The following is a 15246-nucleotide window of genomic DNA, read 5'->3' on the forward strand; positions in this document are numbered from 1 at the left end:
GGACCTCACTCATCTTTTGATCTGAAACCTCTCGTATGTCTTCTCTCTCCAGAGGCACAGTCAGTGCATGTAGAAAGCATGGCAGAAACCTTTTGGACCCATTCTTGAGTTATCCCTGAGGTGGCTTTACCATGTAAAATATTTCTGAGGTGCTTTTTTCTGCAGGAGCTCAGAGTGGGAGTGGATTTGGATTTAACCCTCCACAGCTGGAAGGGTATTGAGCAGATCTAGTAACCTTTCAGCTCACCCCCAGCCCAGGCTTCCACAGGCTCCCAGCCTCTTCTGGTCCAGGGAGCAAGAGACTGGCCCCAGCTCTGCTGGGTGGCAGCATAGAGCTGAGCAAGGGGACCAGGTCTGCCAGCTCTGTTTTAAATCTGTGCTCACTAGGGTCTGGCTGTGCTGGCGGTAGCCATCTGTGAGAAACTCGAGGGCACTGCAGTAAAACACACTGTCTGGAGAAGAGCAGCTAACATGGTGTGTAGGGGAAAGGAAGAGAGGGAAGCTGCTGCCTCTCACTGCATCATTGCTTCTCCACCAGGTATGTGCGTCAGGGCCTCCTGTCTGCAGTCTCCTCCATCCTCCTCAGTGTCCCTAGTGAGCGGCTGCTGGAGGACATGACAGACGAGTTCTTGGAGACCCAGTCCTGGCTGGCAGGTGAGGGAAGTGGTGGTGGTAACAGGGTGTAGTGTCTGTAGGACAGAAAGGCGACACAGTCTCCCACAAGTATTCTTGCCAGCAAGTTAAAGTATGGGCTGGATGAATGGACTATAAGGTGGATAGAAAGCTGGCTAGATTGTTGGGCTCAATGGGTAGTGATCAATGGCTCCACGTCTAGTTGACAGCCGGTATCAAGTGGAGTGCCCCAAGGGTCGGTCCTGGGGCTGATTTTGTTCAATATTTTCATTAATGATCTGGAGGATGGCATGGATTGCACCCTCAGCAAGTTTGCAGATGACTCTAAACTGGGAGGAGAGGTAGATACGCTGGAGGGTAGGGATAGGATACAGAGGGACCTAGACAAATTAGAGGACTGGGCCAAAAGAAATCTGATGAGGTTCAACAAGGACAAGTGCAGAGTCCTGCACTTAGGATTGAAGAATCTCATGCACCGCTACAGACTAGGGACCAAATGGCTAAGCAGCAGTTCTGCAGAAAAGGACCTAGGGGTTACAGTGGACGAGAAGCTGGATATGAGTCAACAGTGTGCTGTTGTTGCCAAGAAGGCCAATGGCATTTTGGGCTGTATAAGTAGGGACATTTCCAGCAGATCGAGGGACGTGATCGTTCCCCTCTATTTGACATTGGTGAGGCCTCATCTGGAGTCCTGTGTCCAGTTTTGGGCCCCACGCTACAAGAAGGATGTGGAAAAATTGGAAAACGTCCAGCGGAGGGCAACAAAAATGATTAGGGGACTGGAACACATGACTTGTGAGGAGAGGCTGAGGGAACTCGGATTGTTTAGTCTGCAGAAGAGAGAAATGAGGGGGATTTGATAGCTGCTTTCAACTATCTGAAAGGGAGTTCCAAAGAGGATGGATCTAGACTGTTCTCAGTGGTAGCAGATGACAGAACGAGGAGTAATGGTCTCAAGTTGCAATGGGGGGGAGGTTTAGGTTGGATATTAGGAAAAACATTTTCACCAGGAGCGTGGTGAAGCACTGGAATGCATTACCTAAGGAGGTGGTGGAATCTCCTTCCTTAGAAGTTTTTAAGGTCAGGCTTGACAAAGCCCTGGCTGGGATGATTTAGTTGGGGATTGGTCTTGCTTTGAGCAGGGGGTTGGACTAGATGACCTCCTGAGGCCCCTTCCAACCCTGATATTCTATGAAGGGATGTTTTGCTACTTTCTTTGTGCTGCTGAACAGAGCCTCATGTGGAAGTGCATGTATCATTCGTGTTAAGAAGGGGCCAAATTATCAATCCAGTACAGTCCTTGCTGCAAGGGAGGGTGTGTTGCAGAGACATCCAAAGTGCAAGCCTTGGGCCAAATATGGCCTATAGTATTCTAACATAGTCACCTTCACCTTCCATAGGGAAATACGGCCTACGGCGACTCCAGGTCCCAGAATACAGTGCACTTATGCCAAGCACCATATCCCCTCATATTCCATGGACTTGTAGGCTGGACCTTCATGTTTTAAAATACTTGCAGACCTTGAACTTCTGATAAGTAAGCAGTGTGCTCCTGGGTTGGCAGAATTTGCACAGCCCAGGTGCACTGGGTGCATGGAGGATGGGGAGCATCCTCATACCAGTTTTCATGGTGGCAAATGATGAGAGCAGGAGGGCATGGTCCTTTCTTCCAACTTTCCTAGTGCTGAGGGAACAAACATCTGGTCTACAAAACAGTGAGTGACTCAGCCAGCTTGCACTGCAGGAGCATGGTCTGCATAACGAGGCAGCACGTATCACACAGCACTGCCTTTGAGGTGACATGCTGGAAACTTGAAAGAGGAAATGGCACTGTATGCTCTCAGCCTCGGGCTAGGTTTGGATGCACTTCTGTGTGCTAATTGGGCCCTTTACTATTCTTCTGCCCTCAGTTGGTTTCCTTCACCATCCTGACATTTAGAAAACTGGCTTCCCATGGGGGCTGGGGCGGAAGTGACACTGACACAGCCGGTCTCTGATCCCTGCAGGCTATATAGCTCTGTGCTCTTAAAGGGCAAGAGCAGCCACAGGGGCCAGAAACTCCACGTTTCCCATGACATGGTGTGTGCTGAGAAATCTGCCTCCCTCTGGTGTAATGTTCCTGAGATCAAGGGGAGTCTTTCCACGAATGTTGTAAATGTCTGAGGAATTCAGTTCAAGGAGTGTTGTGGTCTGTCTGTCTTTTAACTAGCTGATAGTTTTAGCTGTACTTGGCAGGGAGAGGGGAAGGCCTGGGATAGCGGCACCTCCTTTCTGTGTCTGAAACTAGTCTTGCGGATGCCTCTTCTGGTGCTAGGAAGATTCGGTGTATCAGTGGTGATGTTTGTACAGAGGCAGTTTGCACAGCTGAGTTCAGATAGCATGGTGGTGACTGCAGGATAAGAGCATAATAATAGCAGCACATCCAGCACCAGAAGCCTGCACAGCCCTCTCATATACACAAGCCTTGGTTCCTGCCCCAAGAACTTTTACATTCTAATTTCATCCCAGATGGAACCAGTCTGATGCATGCGGTGCCCTGGATGCCATTAGAAAGTCTGCATCCGACTAAGTGGGTATTCACCCATGAAAGCTTATGCTCCAATACGTCTGTCAGTTTATAAGGTGCCACAGGACTCTTTGCCGCTTTTACAGATCCAGACTAACACGGCTACCCCTCTGATATTAAAATGTCAGTGGTTTCCAGCAGGTACTACAGAATTCCTCTGCACTTGGAACAACAAACAACTGGGCTGTCTCTCTCCCTCTGCTGAGGAGCACCGGTTGGGAAATGCTGAATTGATGGCCATCCCTGAATGGGAGAAGCTGCTCTGGGTTGGAGAAGGCACATCATTCTTGCATTGGTCACTTCTGATAAGCTTCAGCTGCAGAGCATTTTGAGGATGAGAGTTCTAAGCAGCATTTAATGTGCCACTTTCCTTATTCTGCCTCATCCCCTTGGGTAGGTTATGCTAGGACCTGTCCTTAAAATTCAGTTACTCCATCATCTTGAAAAGACATGATCCCTTCTTTGGCTCAGCTGCAGAGGTCCTTGGAGGGAATCCCCTTCACCCCACGAGGCCTGGAGCAGTTCGCAGGGAGTGTGTCTCTTCTCATGTCAGGACTTCTGAGGTGCAGGGTTACTCCCCTTCCTTTCTCCCTACCTTCTCTTGCAGCATAGTTAGCTCAAGCTCCATGCTATGGCATCCTCTCCAGCTGCATATCACAGGCTCTGAGCTAATAAACTGGGGCTGTACACTCTCATATGGCTGCTTCCCACACCTAAAGTATGGAAACACCAGCCTGAAGCTCTCCCTGAGTTTATAAATAACCCTACTCCATCCGTGTGAGTCATGTGCTTAGGCTGACACAGTGCTGGGCTCTGAGCACACTGCTTGTGCGTACAGGATATCCTCACACAGACTCTTTGCTCTTCCAGACTCCCTCCTGCTCTGACATCCTGAGTGCATCCTGAGTTTTTACTTTGAGCTGATTATGGGCCCCTGGAATAACAGTTTCATGGATGTTCTGCAAATGCCTTCATTTACACATTGCTCACAGCGCCAGGTCTGTGTGAAGGCACCAGGATCGCTTGCGCCTGTCTTATGCTTTCATCAGCTGACTGCTAGCGATACTTAAGGGCTATTCTTATTCTCGACTACACCCATTTGTGCACATGGTTATATGATTTGTTGGTGATTGTGTACGAACAGAATATGTGCACACGAGTTAGAAGCTGCCTTAAAACCTAACCCTTTTTGCCCTGATGTCAGGTTTCCAAGCTCTCTTCATCACCTGCCCCATTGCCAGTCATTTTGGAACTAACATTCTAAGCGTTAGTGTGCACCTGAGTGAGTGAGTGAGCATGCAACATAGGCTAAAACTAGTGTTTGGTCTAAGCAATCTGAGTGTAGGTATCTCACGGGAGATAAGTTGAGTAGCTTCTGGGCCTAATTCTGAGCAGTGCGAGAAGTGTTGAACACTAGCCCAGAGTGTTAGTTTTCTTTCACTGTTATTGGATTTCAGCAGTTCAGGAAAGGACTGTAAAGAGCATCTTTGTTTTTTCTCTCGCTGTCAAATAATGGCATCATCCTCTTTTGCAGATGTAGCAGAGAAGGACCCAGATGGAGACTGCAGGAGGCTGGCCTGGCAGAACCTGCTGCTAATGGAGAACCTGCTAAAGAAACTCAGAAGTATCCCTTACTAGTTGTAGGGGGGAAACTGAAAACAGAGGTGACGTCCACCTAACACATTTGCCAACTGGGTGTTCATAGGTACTGCTGGACCCCTTCACCAATCACCTGGCTGGAGGAGAAAAGGGGAGCGGTGTAGATCTAAAGCCAGGGAGCATGACTTGGCATCTGGACTTTGTAGTGGGGGCTAACTTGGTGAGCTATTTCTATCTGGTACTGAGTGTACAGATGTAGGAAAGTGGACTAGTGCTGCCATCCTCTCTGCACGTCCCCCTCTCCAACACACTCTGCACCATCTATTTATAGCCTTGGCAAATTTAAATGTTCAGCTAAAAATATAATGAAGACCTCACATCAGACTTCTTTTAATGAAAACAGGAGTGGATGTGGCCACTTACCTCATGGAGCCAGCTCCATGGCATCTCTGTAGTGAAGGGTTGAGGGTCTCCCAGCTGTCAGCCTTTGGCAAACTAGTTACCAGCCTCCTGGGAGGGATCATAAAAGATTAGGGTTGGAAGAGACCTGAGGAGGTCATCTAGTCCAATCCCAACTAAATCATCCCAGCCAGGGCTTTGTCAAGCATGGCCTTAAAAACCTCTAAGGATGGAGATTCCACCACCTCCCTAGGTAACCCATTCCAGTGCTTCACCTCCCTCCTAGTGAAATAGTGTTTCCTAATATCCAACCTAAACCTCCCCCATTGCAACTTGAGACCATTACTCCTTGTTCTGTCATCTGCTACCACTGAGAACAGCCGAGCTCCATCCTCTTTGGAACCCCGCTTCAGGTAGTTGAAGGTTGCTATCAAATCTCGCCCTTACTCTTCTCTTCCACAGACTAAATAAGCCCAGTTCCCTCAGCCTTTCCTTGCAAGTCATGTGCTGCAGCCCCCTAATCATTTTCATTGCCCTTGGCTGGATTATCTCTTCAATTTGTCCACATCCTTTTTGTAGTGGGGGGGGGGCAAAACTGGACGCAATACTCCAGATGTGGCCTCACCAGTACTGAATAGAGGGGAATAATCACTTCCCTTGATCTGCTGGGAATGCTCCTACTAATACAGCCCAATATGCTGTTGGCCTTCTTGACAACAAGGGTGCACTGCTGCCTCATATCCAGTTTCTCATCCACTGTAATCCCCAGGTCCTTTTCTGCAGAACTGCTGTTTAGCCAGTCAGTCCCCAGCCTGTAGCAATGCATGGGGTTCTTTCATCCTAAGTGCAGGACTCTGTACTTGTCCTTGGTGAACCTCATCAGATTTCTTTTGGCCCAATCCTCCACTTTGTCTAGGTAACTCTGGACCCTATCCCTACCCTCCAGCATATCTACCTCTTCCCCCCAGTTTAGTATCATCCGTGAACTTGTTGAGGGTGCAATCCACACCATCCTCCAGATCATTAATAAAGATATTGAGCAAAACTGGCCCCAGGTCCAACCCCTGGGGCACTCTGCTTGATACCAGCTGCCAACTAGACAGCGAGCTGTTGAGCCCAACAACTAGCCATCTTTCTATCCACCTTATCGTCCATTCATCTAATCCATACTTTTTTGTTGTTGTTGGCAGGAATACTGTGGATTGAGTGGTTCATTGTAGAGGATGATTCTAGTCAAGAGTTACACATTGTGAACATCCCCAGTGGGCTCCTGCGAATTGAAAATGTGCATAACCTTGGAGCAGAGACTGTCCACCAGGGTTGGTGTGGGGGAGGCAGGGTTCTAGTTACACGGTGTCTTTTTTCCTCCGGTGTGAATAATCTTAATATGATTGGAAGCTGCAAGCAGAGGAAGGAGACTGAGCGTTCACATGCTACGGTCTATATTAGCATTCTATTAAAGAGAAACTTGCTGAAAGCTGGAATGTCTTGTTCTTAAGGCATAACTCATTTCAGTCCCCCTTGAACATCCTATTCCAAACTGCTCAATATTTGTGAAATCTCACAAAGGAAACCAGCCACTCCAACCCTCCTGTAGTAGGGAATGTGTTTAGGTGGCTGCTGAAAACACGTTTTTCTTACAGCAGGGACTAAGGCCATGTCTATGCTAGCATCCCCTCAGTGACCTAAATTTCACTGGCATAAGCACTTGCTGAGCTGGTTTTATTACATCACTGGGAGAGCTCTACTGGTGGCATAATGCAGCTACACAAGCACTTACAGTGATACAGCTGTGCTTCTGTAAGCTTTTAAGTGTAGATGTGGCCATAGATAAGGACATTGCTAAGGTGAGATTGAGGGGGAGAGACTCTGACAGGTCTGATCCTGTCTCAAGCTGCAAAGCAAGCTTAATCTAGATATTCAGTCACTAGGTAGGGGGCTTGTCTCCTCCTTCTAGAACAGAGCCCCGTGAGACTGGTCCTGACATTTCAGTAGGAATATTTTCCCCAATTAAAATCAAGCAAAGGGTTTTGAACTTTATCCACTTTAAATCCAGGGTTTGGTTTGGGAAAGGCTTCAAGTTAAAACTGCAGGATAAATTACTCAAACTCCAGCCTACGCAGGAGTGGAGGAGGTAGAATTTCTTCTTTTGTAACTGCAAGCTCTACTCCAAGTGATCCTTTGCTAAATTAAATGTAAGATCTAGAGGGACTAGTTAACAGGGGAAGAAGTCTCCTGCTTCTGTAGAAGGTCACTGATTTGAATTTTGACACGGCTCTGCATGACTCAGGCACTTGCTGAGCCCATTCTCTCTCAATTTTTTTTTTTTTTTTTAAATAACCAAAGCCTTGCTTCCTTGAGATTTGACTCTCAGAGAACAGCTCACTGTGTTGTCCTAGTGGTTGGTTCTTTAACAGACCAGAGCTATCTACTATTTGAGGCCTTGTCATATCATTGCGAAGTGTCTTAACTAAACTGCTTTCTGTATGCATAGACAGAGCTAGACATGCTTGATTCAGCACTCACTTTTCTGCTGCTCCTGTACTCAAGGCATCAGCTACTCCTAATCCCATAATTATGCTCAGACATTCATTTTTTTCCTTAAAAATTTATTGACGTATTAAAAATCTCTAAATTTGGACAATATAAAAGAAAGATTAATTGTAGCTGTCTGAGGCCTAACCTGTCCCTCTGCACTGACTTAATGCTTGAGCTTTAACAGTTTTGCTTATACATAACAAATTAATCTTCTTGGTATGATCCAAGCAAACTACAGCATCAGGCTGTGCATTAAGTGAAGTATTTGACTTTCTGCCCTTAACAAGCCTAGACCAAGTAGCTGAGTGCTGTAACAATGGCCAGGCTTCCTCACAGCTGAATGTGAATGTTGCCAGCTTACGCAGTAAGCCATCAGGGATCCTCAACTTCATCAGCTACATCCTCTTCCACCTCCTTGTTGTCTTCCATACTGTTGTGGCGAATTCGTTCTGGGACAGGGTTCTGGTTCCAGGGAATGCCCAGCCCTCTGTGAACTGCCTCAATGGTCCGTTCATTCACATAGTAGGTCAGGTTTACACATGGAATTCTTTTCCGCATCTCCTCCAAGTATCTGTAGGCCTAGGGGTAATGGATGGTAGGGCATCAGGCATGAGATGTGTTCTTGTTATTCTCATATCACAGCAGCCTGGCAAAAAGCATCTAGATATGTTGCATTCACAGAATATCAGGGTTGGAAGGGACCTCAGGAGGTCATCTAGTCCAACTCCCTGCTCAAAGCAGGATCAATCCAATTTTTGGCCCAGATCCCTAAATGGCCCCTTCAAGGATTGAACTCGCAACCCTGGGTTTAGCAGGCCGATGCTCAAACCACTGAGTTATCCCTCCCATACAGATATAGATTGCTAGGCTCAGACCTCCCAGCCTATTCAAACTGAGTTACCAGTGCAGGGCTGGTTCACAAACTCCCTTCAGCTATCTGTGGGGTTTGTTCAATATTGGTATTAGCACAAAGGGTGCTGCAGTCTCAGTTCAGGCATCACACTAAACTGTTCAGTAGTATTGGGGATTCCTAGGAGACCCGTGAGATGACTCTCTAGAGGGACTAGAGCCTCCCAGGTCAGATGAGCCTCCTAGCCATTTCCAAGATTTAAAAAAAAAAAAATTAAGGGGCCAGGGCTTTCATAACACCTGTAACTTTCACTTGTTTTTGCAGAAGAGCAACAACATGGAAACCACTCACTAGAATGATGAGAATGTTTTGAATAAAAGCTTGGATTAGCATTGAAAATCAAGGGAAGGGAGGATATGGGTTTTCCAATGCCAGCCCCCATCCTCTGCCTTGATACCTGAAGCAGTGTCAATGTCAGAGATGTCAAACTTTATTTTCAGTTCTTCTGAGGGTACCCAAATTTCTCAGACCCACTTTTTTTTTTTTTTTTTTTAAAGAAATAGTGAAATAGAGCATTCCTGAAACAAAATATGTAAAATTGACAAGAATGTCACTATCGCTGCTCCATGGCTGAGCCTGCCATCCCGAGGAGCTCTGGCTGGAGGCAAGGTTCTTAGGGTTGCTATGCTCCCTGGTCAAGCTGGGGCTCCCAGAGTCCAGGGCAGCCCTGCCATTCAGATTAGTATAGGGCCAAGGACTCTGTCTTCTGGACTCTCAGGCTGCCCTACTCCTGAGCTGGCAGCAGCCCTACAATAGTCTGCATCATAGAGCTGCCTCAGACTCTGGGAGCCAGTCTTAGGATTTCCAGGTTCCAGCTCCAGTTGGGTCTGCCGGACTCTCTGCTGCAGAGCTGTCAATTCCAGAACACTAGCAGCTTTCTAATAGATGGATGTGTAACATTACACATTCCATTACACACAGAAACCTGCTACTGGTTCAGCAAAAGTTATCAAATCTGCACGAGACTTGGCAAAATGTTTTGCCCCAGTGAATCATCATTTTCCAGCTAAGAAAATAAGAACGGCCATACTGGGTCCGACCAGAGGTCAATCTACCCCAGTATCCTGTCTTCTGACAGTGGCCAATGCCAGGTGCCCCGGAGGTAATGAACAAAACAGATAATCATCAAGTGATCCATCCCCTGTCTTCTATTCCCAGCTTCTTGCTAAGTTTCATCAGAAAATTTCTGATTGGCTCTAGTCAAGACAGCTTGTAATAAACAGGTTAGTGCCCAGAGCAGGAGAGCATGATGCTCAGCACCTGGCTGGTCCAGAACAGCAGGTTACTTTTAGTCCAAGGCCTGTAATCCTGTGCCATTCTGCACTCTGCTGTTTGGCACTTCCTGCTCTGAACAGATGACTCATCACTTCCTCAGATGGCTACAAATTTATGATTTCCCATTTTTTCTGAGCCAGCCAGGTGGCTGTTGGGGCACAGTGCAATTGCAGAGAAATGACCAGAAATAACCTACCGCTCCTCCCTCTCTATTAATGGGGATGGTTACAAGTATCCCAGGAGCCACCTCTGTGAATGTTACTCTGAAAGTCCTGTAAAGTAAACTTCTTTCTCCCACCACAGATTAAAAATGGATTCAGTCTTGCTGCTCCTTCAGCATACCCTACACTGGGATCAAAACTGCAAGCACCACACAGTGCTTCGCAGTGATACTTCAGCTCTCTTGCAGGGCATAGATCAACATAAATACTCCGAGGTGTATTTAGCTGTCTACTCTGGCATCTCTACACTTACGAAGGTTGAGAGTGTACAATAGTGAGCTGCATTCCCGAAGGATGCAAACATTTAGATTGTATGCTCCTTAGGGCTTCCTTTGTCTTCCTCTATACAGCGCCAGGAATATGGATGATGCCCAAATAATAACTTACCATCTGGAAGTCCTCCACCTGTAAGTAATGTTCAACCAGAAAGCCCAAGACATCACCTAGGCGGATGGTACTGTCAAGGTCTGGCTCGTCGAGGAGAAGCTCACACTGCCTGATTGCCTCTTTGGGGTCCTCAGAGTAAACTCTAGTGAAAGAACAGGTTGAAACTGTAAATATCTTGGGGGGGAGGAGACAAATTCTTCCTTATTAATCTGGCTCTCAGCTGAACCACAGTTCAAGACGTGTGTATGCCCCATAGCCTCTCTTCTGTAAGATGGGCATCCTCATAGTATCTTAGCTCCAATGAGGAGAGTAGACAGAGGCTTCATAAATCAGCAGATGGGGCACTCACCTCAAGGCCACCTTCACCTTTTACTCAAAAGTCAACCTGTCATCCCCTACACCCATATGGTTCCTTGAGGCCAAAAGTCTCATGAGTGCTTTCAGAAGTTAGTCTCCTGCATGGGACTGTTGCTGCTAAAGCAGAGAGCTTTCCTCAGATACAGATTTCCATATACATTGTGTGCTCTGAGCACTGCAAATTACCTTCGAGCCTGGATGAATCGCTTGACCAAAGCCATCTTGCTTTGTAAGAGTGCCAGTTTGCTCTCCTGCTCTACAGGGCTTCTCGTCTTCACCTTTGACAGGCACTTAAATGCCTCAGTCAGTGCTCCCTGTGCTCTCTCATAGTTCTGATATTCGTCGATCTCCACCTACAGAGAGAAGACAAATAAGATAAGTGTCCTGTTCTCAGCTGTCACAAACCAAACTCCTCTGAGAATGGACAGGGACATACCTGAGCACAGGCATCATAAAAGCCAGCTAAGAGGTCAAGGGCCTTTCCCTTGGTATAGAAGCTAATGATGTTCTTCATAATCTCTGGGTCCTTTCGCCAATCCAGTGACTGTAGGTAGTTGGCTGCCATGATATAAATCTCCCTCTGCCTGGAGACTCCAGCAAAAAACACTATTTTCTCTGTGTCTCCAGACTTAAGCAGTGCTCTCATTGCCTGCAAACAGAGGGGAGAACAATCATTACTGTTAGCAATGTAGAAACATGAGGCTGCAAGCAACCAGGAAGAGATAGGTAGAAATTCCTTCTGCATACCCTTGCTACAAACTAAGGTACAATTCTGCTGCTTCTACCAAAACACTCTCCCAAAGTAGAATCCCCAAGGGCAGATGCCAGGCTTCTGAGCACTTATGTCCCTACCTTGGAGAGTGAACAGGGAGATCTCATGCTGACAGCAAACCCTGTGGAAGAAAGGGGCCCTGCAGGGTTTGAGCTCTGAGGACAGGCAACTCCAGGTGGGCTGGCAAGTATTATTTAACATGAGTATTTTTGTCTGAAACCAACTTGTGGTATCCCTGAGATTAGTCCCTCAAATCAATCACTTTACCTGCAGATTAGAAGTGTGTTTTGGAGCTCCATACCTGCCAATGCCAAGGGGTTCAAACATTAGTACTGTAGCTTCTCCCCACCTATGTAGACTCACCTTCAGCTTGTTTCCTGCTTGAGTGTATTTCTTGGTTGCCATGTGGTAATTGCCTTGCCGCATGCAGCAATCGGCAATCTGTTCCAGCAGTTCTTTCCTAGACTCTACAGAGAGCTCCTTTGAATCCTTGGAGACAGTCATCTTCTCGGCCATCTCCTCTGTGATGGTCAGGTTCTGATTCAAGCAAAGCTGCAGGGCTTCATGGTACTGGTGAAGAGGAAGAGAGCAATTAACTGCTGCTAACTAAAGGTTCTGCACCAGAAGGACTCCAACCACATTTAGCCTGCTAGAATTCAAATCTCTGAGCATGCTACAACTTTTTAGCCTTTTTCCAACTGTGTGAATGGCTGCATCTGAACTCTGCAAAGGCCAGATGTCTGGATCCTAATCAAGTTGTGCTAATCAAGTTGTGCTGCAGAATCTTAACTTCAGAGATGGCCCTGAACCAAAACCCTGTAGCTGAAGACCCTGATCTTTGAGGCGACTCTGAATCTGAAAGGCTAGGCTGGGCTGTAGCTATATCAGGGGCTGAGCCAAAACCCTGCATTAGGGGACTTTGAGGAATTCAAAATCCTGATAGAAATTCTGCAACTAGGGATTTGTTGCAGTGTGGTGAGGGCCCAGGATGCAATCCAGCTCACTCCTGAGCTCTGCTCTTCTACAGGCACATGCTGTAGAGTTCCCAGGAACACTGCAAAGGCTTTACCTTTTTGGCTGCTAGCAACAACTCCACGGCCTTCTCGTGCTGTGTGTGTTCAATGAAGAAGTCAGAGCAGCGTGCCAGCAGGGCTGGGTCTGACTTCTCATCCAGGTCCTCAGCAATCAGCTGCAGGGCACCAAACTGCTGTGTGGCAAAAGCCAGTTCCAGTGCTTTGGAAAAGTGTCCTGCCTGCAAAACCAGAGAGAACCCTTTAGTCTTCCCCTCTCTTGTACTGATTACATACAGATTCCAAGGCAACAAGCCATTAGGAAAGAGACATCAGGTTTCTGCAGCAGAGTCCTGGCAAAATCAGCAGTTGCTATGCAGTTGCAGAGTCCTTTCCTTCTTGATCAGCAGGCTTTGTATGAAGGTCTCCATTAGTTACTAAGGCCAATGAACCCAACCTGAGGTGCAAAGAAACATACAGTAGCCCTTCCCAGGTACTGTAACCTACATGGCCTGCCATGCTGCTGCAGAGCTACCACACTATAAATTCAGAGAGTGGTGAGCTACTGGCTGGCCAGAGACACACAGGATTCTCTGTATTCTGCCTCTAGTATAGCACTTGGTGCAGAACTTGTCTGCTCAACTATGGCAGGCAGACAGAGGAAAGGAGCTTGCACAGCTAAGTAGCAACCCCTATTAATTGATATATAATAAGCACTGATTGCCTGTGCTGGGAGTCTCCTGCAGTGATGCAGCGCCTTCCCCACCAATACTGTTTTGTAGTGAATGTGGGCTGACTTATTGGCATTGGACAAATACAGCTGGAGGCTACAAAGTACAAGAGTAAGTTCATCTCCCAGACATCATCTGAAATGTGATTGTATGTCACAAGTGAAAGAGGTGGACTCAATCAAGTCCCCTGGGAATGTATATTGATATTACCAAAGCCATCACTCATTATCAAAGTTTGATACTGATTAAAGATTAAATATGATGAAATTTAATAAGGACAAATGCAAAGTACTCCACTTAGGAAGGAACAATCAGTTGAACACATACAAAATGGGAAATGACTGCCTAGGAAGGAGTACTGCAGAAATGGATCTGGGGGTCAGAGGATCACAAGCTAAATATGAGTCAACAATGTAACAGTGCTGCCACCCCCCCCACCCCGCCCCCAAACAAACATACATAATTTTGGCATGTATTAGCAGGAGTGTTGTCAGCAAGACATTGGAAGTCATTCTATCCGTAGAAGATAAGGCCTCAGCTGTAGTACTGTGTCCAGTTCTGGGTGCCACATTTCAAGAAAGATGTGGACAAATTGGAAAAAGTCAACAGCAACAAAAATGATTAAAGGTCAAGAAAACATGACCTAAGAGGTAAGATTGAAAAAATTGGGTTTCTTTAGGATGGAGAAAAGAAGACTGAGGGGGGACATAAGAGTTTTCAAGTACATAAGAGGTTGTTACAAGGATGAGGGTGAAAAATTGTTCTCTTTAACCTCTTACAATAGGACAAGAATTAATGGGCTTAAATTGCAACTAGGGAGGTTTAGGGTGGACATTAGGAAAAACTTCCTATCAGGATAGTTAAGCACTGGAACAAATTGGCTAGAGAGGTTGTTGAATTTCCATCAGTGGAGGTTTTTAAGAAGAGGTTAGAAAAACACCTGCCAGGGATGGTCTAGTTATTAGGTAGTTCTGCCTTGATTGAAGAGGACTGGACTAGATGACCTCTCCCCTTCCATCCTACACTTTTATGATTCTATAATTAGAACAGCAAGTACTGATGCAGGTCAGTTTGAGGGGCACTGGCAGAGCTGTAGAGAGTGCCCAGGAATGGATTAATGTGGGGTGCTGCACATCAGGATTGGATTGACCACAATGAATGCAGAAAATCAGGTATTTAGCTGATTTGGTAGCCGTCCACTGTAATGTCTTGGTCTCAATTGAAAGCTTTATACATTGCTGAGTCAGAGTTACCTTGTGGTACAACATGACTGCTCTGTCCATTTGTTCCCCCTTCTCTTCATAGTAGCAGGCTGCCTCTATCATGTCTTCTGGGGAACTCAGCAGAGCCAAGTTCATCAGCTGGTCATCCAGATTGTTCTCCTACTCAAAAGTAAAGATCCATCTTCAAACAAATATTCTATCTATGATTACTTCCAGCACAGCAGACTTCATAGTGCCATTAATTACCTACCCTACAGTTTTATATTGCCACCCATCACCACTGTTTCTGACCACCTTCCATATAAAATCTATAGCAACAGCAAAGTCCCTAGTGAACTTCATGTTTCAGAGTAGCAGCCATGTTAGTCTGTATCTGCAAAAAGAAAAGGAGGACTTGTGGCACCTTAGAGACTAACCTTAGTCTCTAAGGTGCCACAAGTACTCTTTTTCTTTTAGTGAACTTCATGGAGTTTCCGGTCTTCCCTTTTGTGGGGTCAAAACTCTGCTTGGGGCAGGGTTTTTGGTTGGTTTATTTCAGGAGAGGTTTTTTGTGGGGGTACTTGGGCTCCAAAGGGATGTCAGTATTGTGAGTGTCGCATTACAGACCCCTTCTCTCCTAGAAGGT

General features: G+C 46.5%; 2 protein-coding genes across 17 annotated transcripts in view; one reads left to right on the plus strand and one right to left on the minus strand.

Moving 5' to 3' along the window:
• Positions 1-7319, plus strand: part of TELO2 (telomere maintenance 2) — a 46235-nt gene extending 38916 nt beyond the window's left edge. For 3 of the 6 annotated variants that reach the window (XM_043494336.1, XM_043494340.1, XM_043494333.1), the window contains exons 20-21: positions 539-654; positions 4734-6674. In XM_043494336.1, coding sequence (XP_043350271.1) covers positions 539-654; positions 4734-4837 — 220 coding nt within the window. In that variant the 3' untranslated portion in view covers positions 4838-6674. Of the gene's footprint in view, positions 1-538; positions 655-4733 lie in introns of all 6 variants that reach the window. The other 3 variants (XM_043494335.1, XM_043494334.1, XM_043494337.1) reach the window with 2 other exon arrangements.
• Positions 7320-7636: 317 nt separating this feature from the next.
• The window catches only part of IFT140 (intraflagellar transport 140), a 250730-nt gene continuing 243120 nt past the window's right edge, over positions 7637-15246 (minus strand). For 6 of the 11 annotated variants that reach the window (XM_043494327.1, XM_038420191.2, XM_043494328.1 and 3 more), the window contains 7 exons: positions 14652-14780; positions 12727-12909; positions 12021-12227; positions 11322-11534; positions 11072-11238; positions 10529-10670; positions 7638-8314 (listed from right to left, as the gene is read on the minus strand). In XM_043494327.1, the coding sequence (XP_043350262.1) occupies positions 8108-8314; positions 10529-10670; positions 11072-11238; positions 11322-11534; positions 12021-12227; positions 12727-12909; positions 14652-14780 (1248 nt within the window). In that variant the 3' untranslated portion in view covers positions 7638-8107. Of the gene's footprint in view, positions 8315-10528; positions 10671-11071; positions 11239-11321; positions 11535-12020; positions 12228-12726; positions 12910-14272; positions 14781-15246 lie in introns of those variants that run through there. The other 5 variants (XM_038420185.2, XM_038420186.2, XM_038420187.2 and 2 more) reach the window with 3 other exon arrangements.

The sequence above is a fragment of the Dermochelys coriacea genome, chromosome 10 (assembly GCF_009764565.3).
Source record: "Dermochelys coriacea isolate rDerCor1 chromosome 10, rDerCor1.pri.v4, whole genome shotgun sequence".
NCBI classification, from domain to species: domain Eukaryota; kingdom Metazoa; phylum Chordata; order Testudines; family Dermochelyidae; genus Dermochelys; species Dermochelys coriacea.